Consider the following 13,681-nt stretch of genomic DNA (forward strand, 5'->3'; position numbering starts at 1 on the left):
TATTTTTTTTTAAAGGTGGCACAATATATGTAGTATGATAGCAAAAGTGTCAGATACAGTCGCCGACGAATGTTTAATGCACCTTAATTGATCTTCGGACATGCTACACCGCCACATACCTGTATTCGATAACGGCAACCGAAATTTCGGACGCCGCTATTAAGGTGCTGCCGCTGAATCTTTTGTACATGATCGGCGCGCACAATGTCGCAAACATAGCGGCCGGGAACGCCACGTCGACGCCAAACAATGCAGCTTTGGCTGCCGACCCGAGGTCGAAGCGGTAATGGTTAGGCCTAGCGGTCTCCTCCGAGTTCGGCTGTGGCGAAATATCATGGACGGAATGACTGCGGTGACCAGCGATCGAGCTCGAGATCACACGCAGACAGACGGCCGCATGGAGTAGCAGAGTTCGGCCCCGCATGCGGCCGAAAATCGTGTGCGAAAATGAGTATGGCCGTGTCCTAAAATCGGTCGGTGACCTTACTCGGCAAGAGATGTACTTCAAATAACATATCCGGGATGGGCATATGTGCGTTTTGGCAAGCGGGCGGATGGTTGGTGAACCGCCCAAACCAACGTGCCGAGTGTGTGAAACTAATATTCCCATGCACGTACGTATCGGCACTGCAAGCCGCGGACGGGCCATCAAAACACCCCTGGCTGGCTTGCTCGTCTCTCTTTTGTTTTGTCTCGCTGACGTTAGCGCGCTGTCTTCTTAGAAGCAGCTTCTTTCGAAGATGTGATTGTGATGTTTTTTTGCCGATGTGAGCATGTCTGCTTATAATTAAATGTCGGTTATAAGTAAGGTATTTTCGTGTGCGATACCACTTCGTCATTACGAAGATCGACAGAATCAATTTATTTCGAGGTTAGAAACGGGGCTAATGGAAATAGGGATGGGGGCAACATGGATAAATGGGGCAGGATTAGGATGCACATTGCACATGCGCACGTACTGCTTCCCACTACACCCCCATCCACCAGGAAAAAAAAAAAGCAAACAAACAATAAAGTAATCCACTAGCGAAATCCGCAATGCAGCTAGCCTTTTTGCGCCATCAGGAAAGCGGCGAGGGCTACTAGTACTAGTATCATGACAGCGAAATTCTTGTGATTCTGTCACCAGCGCGCTACTAGCCTACGTAATGCGTACCGTACATGATATTTTTTAGGAAACACTATGGTAGTTTTCGTACGTGGTTAATATCCATGTAGCGACGTGCGTTTTAAGGCAATCTTGTGAAATTTATGCGACGACATATATAGGAGCGGCGGGAAGCTCAAGAGCTTGTTTACACATTGCTAGGATAAAAACGCAGGTCACTGGGCGTCTACACTAGTCCAGTTTCCGCTACGCTGAATATCTACTAGATCCAGCGGCGATAAAAATATAGTTCAGCAATTGACCTCATAGCGGCGCACTGTCTTCCTTCAAATATCGCGCCGCTAGCAGCGGCGCTAGCAGTCACCATCGACACTGCGAGCGTTCCAGCCCAATCCAACTGCGCCGCGAATCCAGCCGCAGCCGTCCCGTCGCACGCATCGCAAACGCCAGCGCGGTTCTTGCCTGTCAGCCTCCATTGCTTTTTGTTCCCGCGCCCGGGAACTTATCTTTCGTGACTTCGACCCCCCGCACGGCCTAAAACTGTACGCCAACATGATGGCCCAGTCGTACCAGGTTACGCCTGGTGTCCTCAAAACAGTCATACAGCCGGGCATAGGACCTCGACCAAACGTCGGCGACAGCATCACCGTCCACTGCACCGGCCTGCTAACGAATCCGCCCAGGAAATTCTGGAGGTATGTCTCTGCTGTCCGCGTTGCCTGCGGCCTCATTTTGAAGTTGAGGCGAACGCTCGACCCTAGCATTTTCGGTATGTGGCGACGTAGATGTGAACGAGGAAACGTCGCAATCTTCACGGCCTTTGGCTACGTAGAGCTTGTTATGAGAGAAATAAAGGGGGGGGGGGGGGGGGGGGCAGCGGGGGAGTGAACTCTTGCGAGGCCGGCGAGGCGTCAAACGAGGCTTCGCGTTTGCCTCGCCGCAGTGGCATTTGCTGAGCTCGTTAACCGTAGCCGTTCTTCAGGCACGCTTAGCTTGGTAAAACGGCGGCTATTCTCGCTAATCTGAGCAATCGTCTGTCTAGTGCGATAGGAGTTCGCCCCCGTGAGCGAGATAAATCCTTGGGATCTGGTGCGCGCGAATTGCATTGTCATTCGAAGTTCGCTCAGAGGAAATGACCTTGTTTCCTTGTTTTTCCTCGAGACCGCCGTTATCGTCGGCGTATGTTTGTTCGCAACAGTTATTTTTCGACGGAAGAATTATTTTGGCTAATTTTGCGTCGCTTGTCCTTCCTACAAACGCTACCGGCGCGCTTCGACAAAACAGGCCTAGGCCGTGTCAAAACGCGGAGGCATATTCGGTAGTACCAACTAGGACGTTATGTGTGAAGATGATTACTTTTGACAATCCGAGTGCAGTGTGGTGTAAATTGTGCCGCAAGTGCGCGTTAAATTCGTAGTGCTGTTGTCTCAGCTTCGGGTGCCGAGCACGAGGTCGCCGGTTCTGGTTACCGGCCTCGGCGGCCACATTCCACTGGTGCCGGATTGCGAAAACACGCGCGTGCTGACGCTTCGGTGCACTTAAGGAACCTCCCTACGTGGTCACACTTTTATCCTATGCTACGGTGTGTCTTGGCACGCCGTTTTGTAGCTTTGGGACGTCGAGCACTACGTAATCTTTTGTCAAACATATTTAACTAGCATGCCTCGTCGCCGACTTAAAACACCGGTGTAATTGTTTTCTCTTGCGTTGCTTAGACCGTTAATTTATCTCGAGGCACTTTTCGAGTTGCAGAAAACGCCACTGAGGCTTAAACATAAGCCGTAGAAGGTGACACGCAGCGCTAGCCTTTGTCTTGTACTCTTCTTTCCTAAAGTTTTAACCAGTACACCATACTGCCTCTTACCATTCAGTAACATATGAAAATTTTCTGAGGTATTTGTTGGGCTTGACGGGATGAGGACAAAGGGCTGCAGGTAACAAAATAAGCAAAAAAATCTATTACTGAGAAAGGCGAGCAAGTGAATACAAATCAATTCAACCATGGAAGCTAATGAAAGTACTAGTAGCATTTGTTTCAGCTTAATTTCGTAAAGCAGGACTTAATCCTTCATGTGTATTAAATACAGTAGTTTTGGAGGGTTTACGGTAGCACGACTAGCGCGAAACATTGTTGGATTACCAACAAGCCCACATTGCAACCCTCACAAACTTTAAATACAGGAGCTTTCATCGGGTCATTCGTGGATCACAAAAAAAGTTTGCTTTATCTAGCTTCCCTGATGTTAAAGGGACAGACACAACCACTCAGAACATGAATCTAGATAACCACACTGATGGAAAGATTGCCTGTCGTACTGGTTAAAACAAGCCATATTTTTATCATTAAACATGAATTCATTACTAAAGGTTGCGAATAAATTACCTTTTGTGCGCCCCAGACGGCAAAAATGGAAGTTGCATATGAGGTCTACCACGTGACCTTCTATTTGTGTATGCGGTTCCTGGTCTTTCTATTAGTATTGAAATGCAGTACACTTTTTATGTTGCAAGTTTTTTTCTAACTTACAATGTGCAGATAGGCCTTTGTAGCGAGTAGAAAAGTTCTATGGCCTTCATTTTCTATGACTTGGCTTGGCTCGTCTATCGACAGAATAGCAGGGGCCAGCCAGCCATCGCGTAAGCATGTACTTGGGGAAAACGTGATAAAAATATAAGGTCTTACGGCAACGCAAACCTATTGTACCAGCTTTTCATTTTTAAAAGTGGTTGAAAAGGAGGTCAAAACGCAAATGGTTAACCAGTTGCACGCACTCCTGTGAAAGTAGAACAATTGGTCGGCTTTCACAATTTGCAAGGTGGGCTATCGGCATTGCTCTCGCTTCTCAGTGTTGCTGGAGGAGGGACTCCACTCGCTTTTTGAAGTAACCGCTGTATGTGTAACCGAGGGTGAGCTTTTTGTTGCGCCATAAAAAAAAAACTGGGTCCTTAAAAATAGGTCGTCAGTCCCTTTAGCGTTAGTTGCAGTGCGAAAGAAATTGAGTAATTTAATGCACACCTGCGAGGAAAGGTAACTGAAGTTTATTTGAAGCACAACAGAGAAAACACCTCATCCTGTGTCCTTCTGCTATTGTTCCATCATCTTTGATGCCAATTTCATGTGTGCAGCCATTTGATTTAGCTGAAGTTTTTACCTTAGTGAAAAATTAATATGAAATGAACGGCAAGTAAAGGGGGCGGGGTTCAGTTGTATTAATAAATTGCGCTAGGGATAAGAGAAATGTCAGTCTTGCCCAGGACACTTTTTTCGTATGGCAAAAAAAAAAGTGAGGCTTAATTAAGATGCGGGGCGTGAATGCAGCACCAAGTGTGGGAAGATACGTGTCTCTGTGTGTGGTTAGCGGAAAGACGTAAACACAAGTGCTGTGTTTGCACTTCGGTACTTTGCGCTGCATTCACGCCACGGACTTTGACCAGCTCACCCAAGTTGCCATTCTGAGGCTTGAAATATGTGCTGGCTCCTTGTTGTGAGAATTTAGACTGATTGCTTGGGACTATCTATTCGCTGTCCCAGCTTATGGGCTAAGGCGTACTGATTGGGCTGAGGTCAGATGTGATCCCGGCTCCGGCGGCTGTATTTTGATGGTGGCGAAATGCAAGAAACACCTGTGTACTTGGATTTAGGTGCATGTTAATTAAAGAACCCCAGCTGGTAAAAATTAATCCGAAGTTCCCCGCTACAGTGTGCCCTATACTCGGATCGTGGTTGCGGTACAAGAAACCCCAGAATTTAATTTTAACTTGTTTAGTTTCGAAGCTTGTGAAGAAAAACAGTCCCAAAAGTCGGGGGGAAAAAAAATTCTGACAGTGCTAACTTCCTTCTTTTTCTCTGCTAATGACAAACTTTTTCTAACCGAATGAAAGTTAGTTTTCATATCACAACACAATAACATGGAAGCCATTGCACCTATGAAGCTAAATTTACCACCAAGCGAGCAGAGTTGCACATTTTTGTGGCCACAGTGCACCGCATGTGCTGGCCACCAATGTCGCATACTGGAAGCAGAAATGCCTAAGTTGACATAGGTTTATGTCGAGTTGTAATAGATGCAGTAGGGGGAGTTATTCCATAGAAATCAATGTAGATCAAAGTACTGCTAATTATGAAAAGCAGTATAGTTGACATTCTAGCTTTGTGACAAAGTGCTAGGTAGCCCGAAATTGTTATAATTTGCTAGTATTGATTGGAGTTTATAAGTATACAGTCATACTAACAAATTTAGATGCTTGGTATAACTCTGTTGCATGGTATATTAGTTGTGTGCCAGTGTATTAGTTTGATATATCAGACTGTCATGCAAGAACGATACTTATCTTGCAGTCTAGTATGTTAAAAGTTGATCTTAATGCCATAGGTGATGCCATGTTGTAAAAGGTTTGATTCCATAGAGTGCTGTGATAAGCCTGACGATTCTGTGAATATTTTTGCATAACTGAAGATTTGTCTATTGCAGTGTTTTCAGGTGTGCCAAAGTTCGAGGCAGCCAGTTCCCAATTTTGGTGGTAAAACTTTGCTGACCTGTGCAATTAGTTGCATCATGTGGAATAGTCTGGCTTGTCGTGTTGAAGCGTTCTTCAAGAGGGTACATTTAAGCGAATGTCAGTTCTGGCAATCAATGGAATCGGTTCTGGCATCATTGCATTGCAGATGGCATTGTTGCAAAGTTGTGCTTATAGCGTGGATCTAACGCAATGAAAACATTGCGTTAGTGAATAATGCAGTTTCTTGTGCATGTGTAGTGCAGGCATAGATGCCACGACGCATGATCAGAGGCCAGAAATTTGTATGGCCAGGGCCTTCAGCTCCTTAATTAATGTCATCATTTCCAGAGCCATTGCCACACTTACATTTGTCATTAAACAGCATAATGGCAATGTGTGCTGTCAATGTGACAAGTTGGTTTCCATTGAGATTTTCACACACACACACACAGAAGAAACACCACTTATTGGTTAAAAGTGCATATAATTTAAATGTATTGATACACCTATTTAAAGCAGTTGCGTACTTATCAAATTCTGTAAAATTCAAAGGTGGATGTGGTGAAGTAAAATGGCACTTTCAGTTTTCCTGACAAACCTGAAAACCAGAAGCACTGATACTTCTTTCTGTGTGTGATAACAGTATTTCAGCAAATAGTCAATCGCCTTTATAACAAAGTTGCCAGGATCTGGGAATATCCTTATGCAGACCGTTATAAATGTCGTATTCCTGAGAGCACAAAAGGGAAATTAGGCATGCTGAAATGAATCAATTTTTATTCTGACAATGCTGAGCTGTTTACTTTTTCATTACACGGATTATTATTATTTTTTTTTGCATGAATTCCTTCAGAGTAATTGGGTACTGCTGATCTGGTATTGCTAAGGGTGCAATGAGCAGCTGCTAGCTGAAGGAAGTTGAATGCTCATAACCTCTCAAATCGCCATCACTCTATTCTCTGCAGCCGAATTTTCACCACTGCCCTCGGTCACCGACTACGCTTGCATGCAGTTACTGTGGTGGCAACTAAGCATGTCTAGGCGCTTTGACATTTCCTCACATTAAAGGGCCAAAATGTGACCAGGGTAGCATATTTTATTACGCCAAACAGGCAAATGCACATGCATTCGTAGGTGCAACAGACAATTCCCGGTGTTCTATTTGGCCCCTATCTTCACTCCTACTAAGCCATTTAAGAAATGTTTTTGGTGTAACGTTTCCAAAGGGGTTTAGTGTAGGGCTCTTCAAGGTCGAGTGCCAAGGACAGCCAGAGAGACGGCAAACCACTGGACATGTTGCATTAGCGTGTATCGAAATGTGGCTGCACCAAAAGTGCAGGAACGTCTTCTGTGTCCCGAAAACTTTTCTGGGCAGCTGCGCCTTTTTGTGGCACACGTTTACATAAGCATTAGTCAAAATTGGTGTTCACTTGGTCACTTCGCACTGCATAGTAATTGGTCACTTTGTGCCCTGCAAGTAGGCAAATTCGTCCTCTAAGTGGCGATTTGAGCTGTTGTTGGCATGGGAAAATTTTTTCACAGGCTAGGAATTGTCACTTCAGCTCCTAGATTGGTCACTGTCTGGTGCCAGAAAAATCTGAAGCCTACTAAATTTTGGCCAGTGCTAGCACTGCTGTCTGCTTCCCGGTTGCGCAAGTAGGTATTGCTGTTGGCTCTCATTCGGACTTGCATGACATTGTCTTCAATGTGTAGTTGCCTGTGAGTTGCCCGTCAATGGCCTTCCTGTTTTCTTTTCCTTTCTTTTTCCCCCTTTTTTCCTTTCTTCAGAGGGTTTTTTGAAGGTTACAGGGGCCCGTTCCCTGTGACGGCTGTGAAATGTTGCTAATGCTCGGTGGTGTTTTGGGAGCGGGTAAGTATCGTTGCCTTGCATGGCCTTGGACTGCTCGTTTAGCTTCGGCCCCCCTTAGAACGTTTTCAGTTTATGATAAGGCTGCGATCCTGGGCTGTAGTTTGTACACGTTTTACCTTTGTACAGTGTCAGGTATATATTTAATGCTTAGTGCGTGTGCATGCTTATGTTCGTGACAGTGTATTGGTCTCTCGTGAGGACTTGCCACTGTAGCTCGGTGGCTTGTTGCGCTTTTGATTCTTGGCTACGCCAGCAAGGTTGGGCAGAATGTAATATGCACAAATGTATTAAAAGTTTATCCAGGAATATGCACTATATTATTTCTCAGCCCAGGCGTTCATTTTGCACTTGAGTAAACATTCTGCAATTGTGGCACTTCTTCGAAATTGTCTATGGGGGGTCGCAAGCGCTAAACAGATGGCTTCGACTTGCTCGCTGCTAACGACACTTGCCGTGCTCTAAAGTTGAACTTGCAGTGCTGTTACCTTTACGTCATTACTGCTGGAGAGCATATGGATTGACTGTGAGTGGCTTTATTGGGTTTTAAAAACATACAGGCTCTATGGTACTTATGTCAGTCGCTTTCTCGTAGAAAAAAGGGGGGGGGGGGGGTTTGATGTACTCTCTCGGTAAATCTTTGCAGTGGAGCGAAGCATAGGACTTGTAACAGTGGGCTAGTTGGTGAAACAACGCTACTTGGGAAAGTGGCACAATGGACACAGACGGCGGTGGCGCTCGTCCCATCTACTTGGTCTCTGTGTGTGTGTTAATTTGCGGCCCTCTTAATACCTGGATCTTGTGTCAGCCAATTGGTAACCAGAGCCAGCTGTATGTTCCATAGAAAGGAGTGCTTGCCCATTGAGCACTACTTCTGAAACTTCCATTCTGTTAACGTTGCACAGACTGCAACTACCGTTAAGACAATGGACGACACCTTCTTCGGGTTCTTTTTGGTTGGCTGGCACAGCCCGCTGGATTCGCTACACTGCACGGAGTTGGCGAGATGTACAGATCTCGTGAATGCTGGGAAGCTCTTAAACAGAAATCGGACTCGGCAGGACAAAAAAAAAAAAAGATGCCCGGTTTCTGTGTAAAACTAAATGTGGTAATTGGGAAGATGTAGACTGCTGGTTGCGTGTCGGAACACTTTGTCAGATTTAAAGACGAGGGACAAGTTTTCTTTGGCGGGGGTAGAGGACGGTAAGGCAAAGGTAGTATGACTAATTGTTTTGTCATTATTATTCACCTCACCGAGTAGCTTGTCCTTTAATAAATTGTTGTCGCTCTCGGTGCACCTGTGAAGGTTAGATGTAGTACAATCCCTGCATTACTTTGTTGCTACTTAGCAAAAAAAAATTATTCCAAAGATATAGGTGAAAGGATGAGGAAAAGTATTAGCCTGTTTTGGTGAGAATCTGCAGCCATGTTTTTGTGCGTTCAATTGCTGGGCTAAAATGGGCACCAAAGTTGTGGTTGCAAGTACAGCTGTCAGACTGAAGATGTAAGTTACGCATACAGTACAATACATCCTTTCCTCTTGCATGATGCATGAACAGTTTGCTCTTTTTGTTCTTTCTCTCTTTTTCATGTTTTTCAGATTAACATGCATTTGCATATATAATTTCTTGGCTTTGAAACCAAACCAAAGGAATGAATGGGATTACCATTGAAGACATCTCAGGCTGTCATTTGCATGTTCACTGTCTACACACTATTGCCTTATTGATTCGGTAATGTAGGCATCCTGTTGTAATGCTTCAGTGAAGGTAGTACTGGTCTCTAGTGTTAATGAATTAATTTACTATGCACCCTGCTTGCGCTATGTAACCAGTGTGCCACGATGAATTTGATGAGGTGAGCGGGATGGCGGTGGATTGGCCGGACCTCAAGAGCAGTTGGCAGTGTGGTAGTCCTTGCTTATCGTTCTGCTGAGCCAAGCCGGGTTATTCTTTGCGATGGTCTGTCCTGAAAATTAACATTTACATGACAAAAACTTGAACGCAGCCATTGGAGTCCAGCAAGATGTTTTGTTTGCAGCTTTAGTTTGCTGTACCTCCCACCTAGTCTCAACTGCGATGCAATGTGTTGGCAACGGACTGAGCAGGCCATTGCTGAAACAGTGCCCGTAAAATTGTGTACACGTCGACACAGTGCAATTTTTAACTCGCCATGGTATACAAAACTTGGTATTTTTCGGCAACATGCTGCTTTTGATTTGTTGTCTTATTCATATACTGTTAAAGTACACTTATGGAGATCTGTTTAGAGGGGGACATCTTTCAGCAATTCGTGTTTCCTGTGAAATCTGTATTATCAACTGGAGGCAGTGATAGTTTCCTGTTCATGTTGCTTGCCTGTAGGCATTATGTAGCTTCTCTGGTGCCATTAAGGGAAGGCATGGGTTGTTAGATTTCCTGTTCTATGGACGAAGATGATGACAATACGGACTGGTTACATATATGAAATCAGTATGAAGAAAACTAAACAATTTTTCATGTTGGTCACTTAGTTCAGGAGATAGCTACCACAATAGAAAAACTCCTCAGCAGAAAGCTGTTATAGAATATGTAGATATCATAGCAGAATATGCAATAATTTCACTGCTGGAAGCAGTTCTCAAATTGTAATTAGTCATTTTACAGATTGTTTGTACCATGACTGTTGAGAGAAAAAGTCAAATATTTATAAAATATATTGGCAGGAAATTAATAATGTGCTTCCGGCACTGATATACTGATTGGGCTGTATGTTAAAGAAAACAATTATAGGTTCAGCAGCTGTTCTAGATCATAATATATAACTCCAACACACTAGTGAAGTGACCATAAAACATGTTTTGAGCAAAAGTGCCATTTCAGAGGCAACTTTGGCTCAGATTCAACTGGTATATGCAGCATAAAATGATTTTGCATCTAAAATAGTGATCTTGCAAGTAGTGAAATTAGGTATATGTATGTATTGGAGTAGCCGTACATTCCAAAAATACAATTTTCAAAAAATCAACTTTCCTGTATGTTTTGGTCTCCTAACTGTTCCGAGCCATATTGCATTCCTTTGGTAGCTTGTCTTCTGCAATAAACTGACGAACAATGTTTAAGAATCTGGTTCTCAGCTACAGAATGTGAATCGTGTCAAGTGTATCTCCAGTCCACTGTGCTTATTTTGCGAATCGTGAAGAAATTTTAAATACAATTCAACCTTGTGAAAATGAAATTGCATCTGCCTTAAAAATTTTGTTATCTGCAATATTCGTTATGCATATTCATTACACGCTGATTCAGCTAGACATTTTGAATTTGCTTTATGTCCAATAGTTCCTTATGTTGACGTTTGTTCAACTGTAGAAAACGTAAGATGGGAAAAGTTCTGTAGGGCCATTTGCCTGGCATGCAAAAAAAAAAATGGCATAGTTCTTCGAACCATCTTCTAGCACCGCCTAAATGCTCTGGAATCTTGCAGTGCTTCGCATTCAGATTGACGCGTAGCTACACTTGGGCAGCATGATGCAGCACGGACAAATCAAGATGCCGAAAATACAGGACCTTCTTTTTTTAGCGTTTTATTGCACTGCCCAAGTGTAGCTGTGAATCTGCACCAACTTGCCTGCCTTTCATTCGGAAGTGCAGTGCGCGGGGGTAATTTTAATGTGCACACAACTTGCATTGTTCCCTGTTGGCTGGTTAGTTGTAGCACAGGCTTAAATTGAAATGTATACTGCAATATTCCAAACTAAAACTGTTGTAGAATGTAACCTTGTAAAAGGGACCCAACGCAGCATACATGGATACTGAGGAGACTGCAAAGCAGTAAGTAGCAGTGGTGCTTCTGTATCTCAGTCTGTGTCAGGTAGGCCTCATAAACTTGATTTCTAGTTAAATATAGTTTGGTTTATACTTCGTTTTATCCAGCCCATTGGCATTCTCAAGGCATAGTTTGTTAAACGTTCGTTCAGGTTGAATTGGGGCAGTGGCTAATGCATGCCGGTGATGAGGTGGAAGTGGTTGTTACGTGCAGTACCTGCAGAAAACCTGGCGCTTTTAGTTGAGAACTGCACAAGTAACAACCCTTGTTGCCATGTGATTTGTTACTCGCAACCATGAAAGCCAACACAGTCAAGTAAAGAAAAGCGGGAAAGGAAAGCTGATCTTAGTGGGAGAATATTTCTATATAATTTTCTTTATAATGTACATTTCAATTAAAGGCACAGTTAATTTCCTCTATGCTTTCCCTGGCTTCATTGTATAATGGCTTTACATGGTTGCGAATAAGTCTTTCTGTATAGCCCAGTACTTCATTGCGGTTGGCTTTTTCAAAGTTCAGCCGGTGTTGCCACCTAGGCAAATGCGTGTTGTGTGTGTTCTTGCACCCCTTGAAGCGTTCTCTTGCTTCCTTTTTTTTTGCGCACAGCACACGTGACCCTGGGCAGCAACCCTTTTCATTCCGTGTGGGCGTTGGCGAGGTGATCCGCGGCTGGGACGAAGGCTGCCTGTCGATGCAGAAGCACGAGCTGTCGCGCCTCACCATCTGCGGCCTCAAGGCATACGGCGCACAGGGATTTCCAGCATGGGGATATCCTTTTTTTGTTCCTGTGTGGGCAATGGAGCCCCTTCCTTAAATCTGTTCCCCCTCCCAATCTCTTGTTTTATGAGCTTGTCTAGAAAAGATATCCACTATAGGCAGAGTTCTAGGGTTTAGTTGGTAATGTAAATTTCACCCATAGGCTTTCTGGAGCAACCCGCTGAGATGTAAATGCAGTACCGTAATTATTTCAATGCAGGCACTTTTTTTTTCTAAACAAGAAACATAGGAAAGTCTAGAGTTGGCTTCAATTCAAGGATGCAGTTTGGCCACAACCCAGTTTTCGCTGCGTGGCCACACAGGCGCTATACAGCATAGCCTCGAAGGCCTGGTGGTTTGCCGCCCAATCACTCGCCGTTGGGGCATATCTTGTCCTTAAACTATAATCGTCTAGCATTCCTTTCCTTTCTTTAGCACTGCATGCACAGCACTCCCAGGTAACGAACAGGGTGCACATTATCCACGCGACATAGCATTCTCAAGAGGAAAGTAGCGAGTGTAAAGTTTTCAAGAAGGTAAATGTAAGCACGATGGCCACACCTCTTGAGGCATACACCTCAAGAGGTGTGGCCTAACTTTTTTGTAGTGTAGCGGTACCGATGCATTTGTACTCCCGTTCCTTGGCTCGATCCACAGACCAGGACAAATTCTACATGCAGAAGAGAAACGCATACTGGTTTCCCTTGTAGTGTCGCGCTACTTCGTGGCATGTGACTATTCTTTTATTAAAATCTGTCCTTCAACTTGTGAACTTCTGCAGAATGGAATTGCCATATTCGGTGTCCATGTGCTTCATGGTGGCAATTACTTGCCCTCACTTAAGATTCCTGGTTGACTCGGATGGCAGAGTGAGCACCCCAGAAACGCGTTTGTTCAGGACTGTGAAGCTTTCTGAGCAGCCAGCCCCCTGTATGGTTGTCCTTTGTAGTGTTGTGCTGCTGTAGGGCGAATGACCATCCCCCCGGGCCCTTTCTTTTTAAATTAAAATTTGAGTGTGCATTGCAATTTAAGCGCATTAAACTCAAGGCAGATACAGTACTTAAATCGTGTGTGACCTTGTCCTAGTGAGCATGTCCAGATGTGTTTGTCCTTAACCCACTTCCCTCCACGATCCCACCGAATGCGGACCTGCAGTTTGAGATCCAGATTTTGGCCATCAATGGGATGTGAGCAAGCCAGCTGAGATCATGGGACAGTTGTCGTTTCCATCTGTCTGTACGTTTCACTATGGGATTCTGTAAGCGCCGGCCCCTGTTTGTGGTATGCATTAAACTTGCTGAGAAACTGTGTAAAGTGGTGGCTCTTCTCTGGTTGTGAGAAACCTATATTCACAGACAACTTTCTGTGGCAATGAAAGGAAGAACTAGAGGGCAACATGTGCACGAGTACGAGCGCTCTTGTAAAAAGTTGTACATTCTCATCCTCATTAGCTTAAGCTGAAGAACAAGTCGGGAACATCTTGCTTGCAACGACAAGATGAGGCAAAGTAGATAGCCGAATGTTCAATCTGACGACTTAGTTTACTGCTTTTTTCTTCAGCATTTAGCCAATACGAAACTGCTGTATGTTGAAACTACTGATTCAGTGCGTTTCAAGAAACTATAGTTAAGATATTGTAAGCTACT

At 44.3% G+C, this 13,681-nt stretch overlaps 1 protein-coding gene across 1 annotated transcript; it reads left to right on the top strand.

Moving 5' to 3' along the window:
• The first annotated feature begins 1,471 nt into the window (after window positions 1-1,471).
• LOC119453651 (uncharacterized) lies at window positions 1,472-13,349 on the top strand. The gene is made up of 3 exons (XM_037715715.2): window positions 1,472-1,803; window positions 11,886-12,047; window positions 13,166-13,349. Exons 1-3 carry the CDS (start codon window positions 1,661-1,663, stop codon window positions 13,224-13,226), a joined length of 366 nt encoding a protein of 121 aa, XP_037571643.1. The 5' UTR covers window positions 1,472-1,660; the 3' UTR covers window positions 13,227-13,349.
• Window positions 13,350-13,681: the final 332 nt, after the last annotated feature.

The sequence above is a fragment of the Dermacentor silvarum genome, chromosome 5 (assembly GCF_013339745.2).
Source record: "Dermacentor silvarum isolate Dsil-2018 chromosome 5, BIME_Dsil_1.4, whole genome shotgun sequence".
In the NCBI taxonomy this organism is placed as follows: domain Eukaryota; kingdom Metazoa; phylum Arthropoda; class Arachnida; order Ixodida; family Ixodidae; genus Dermacentor; species Dermacentor silvarum.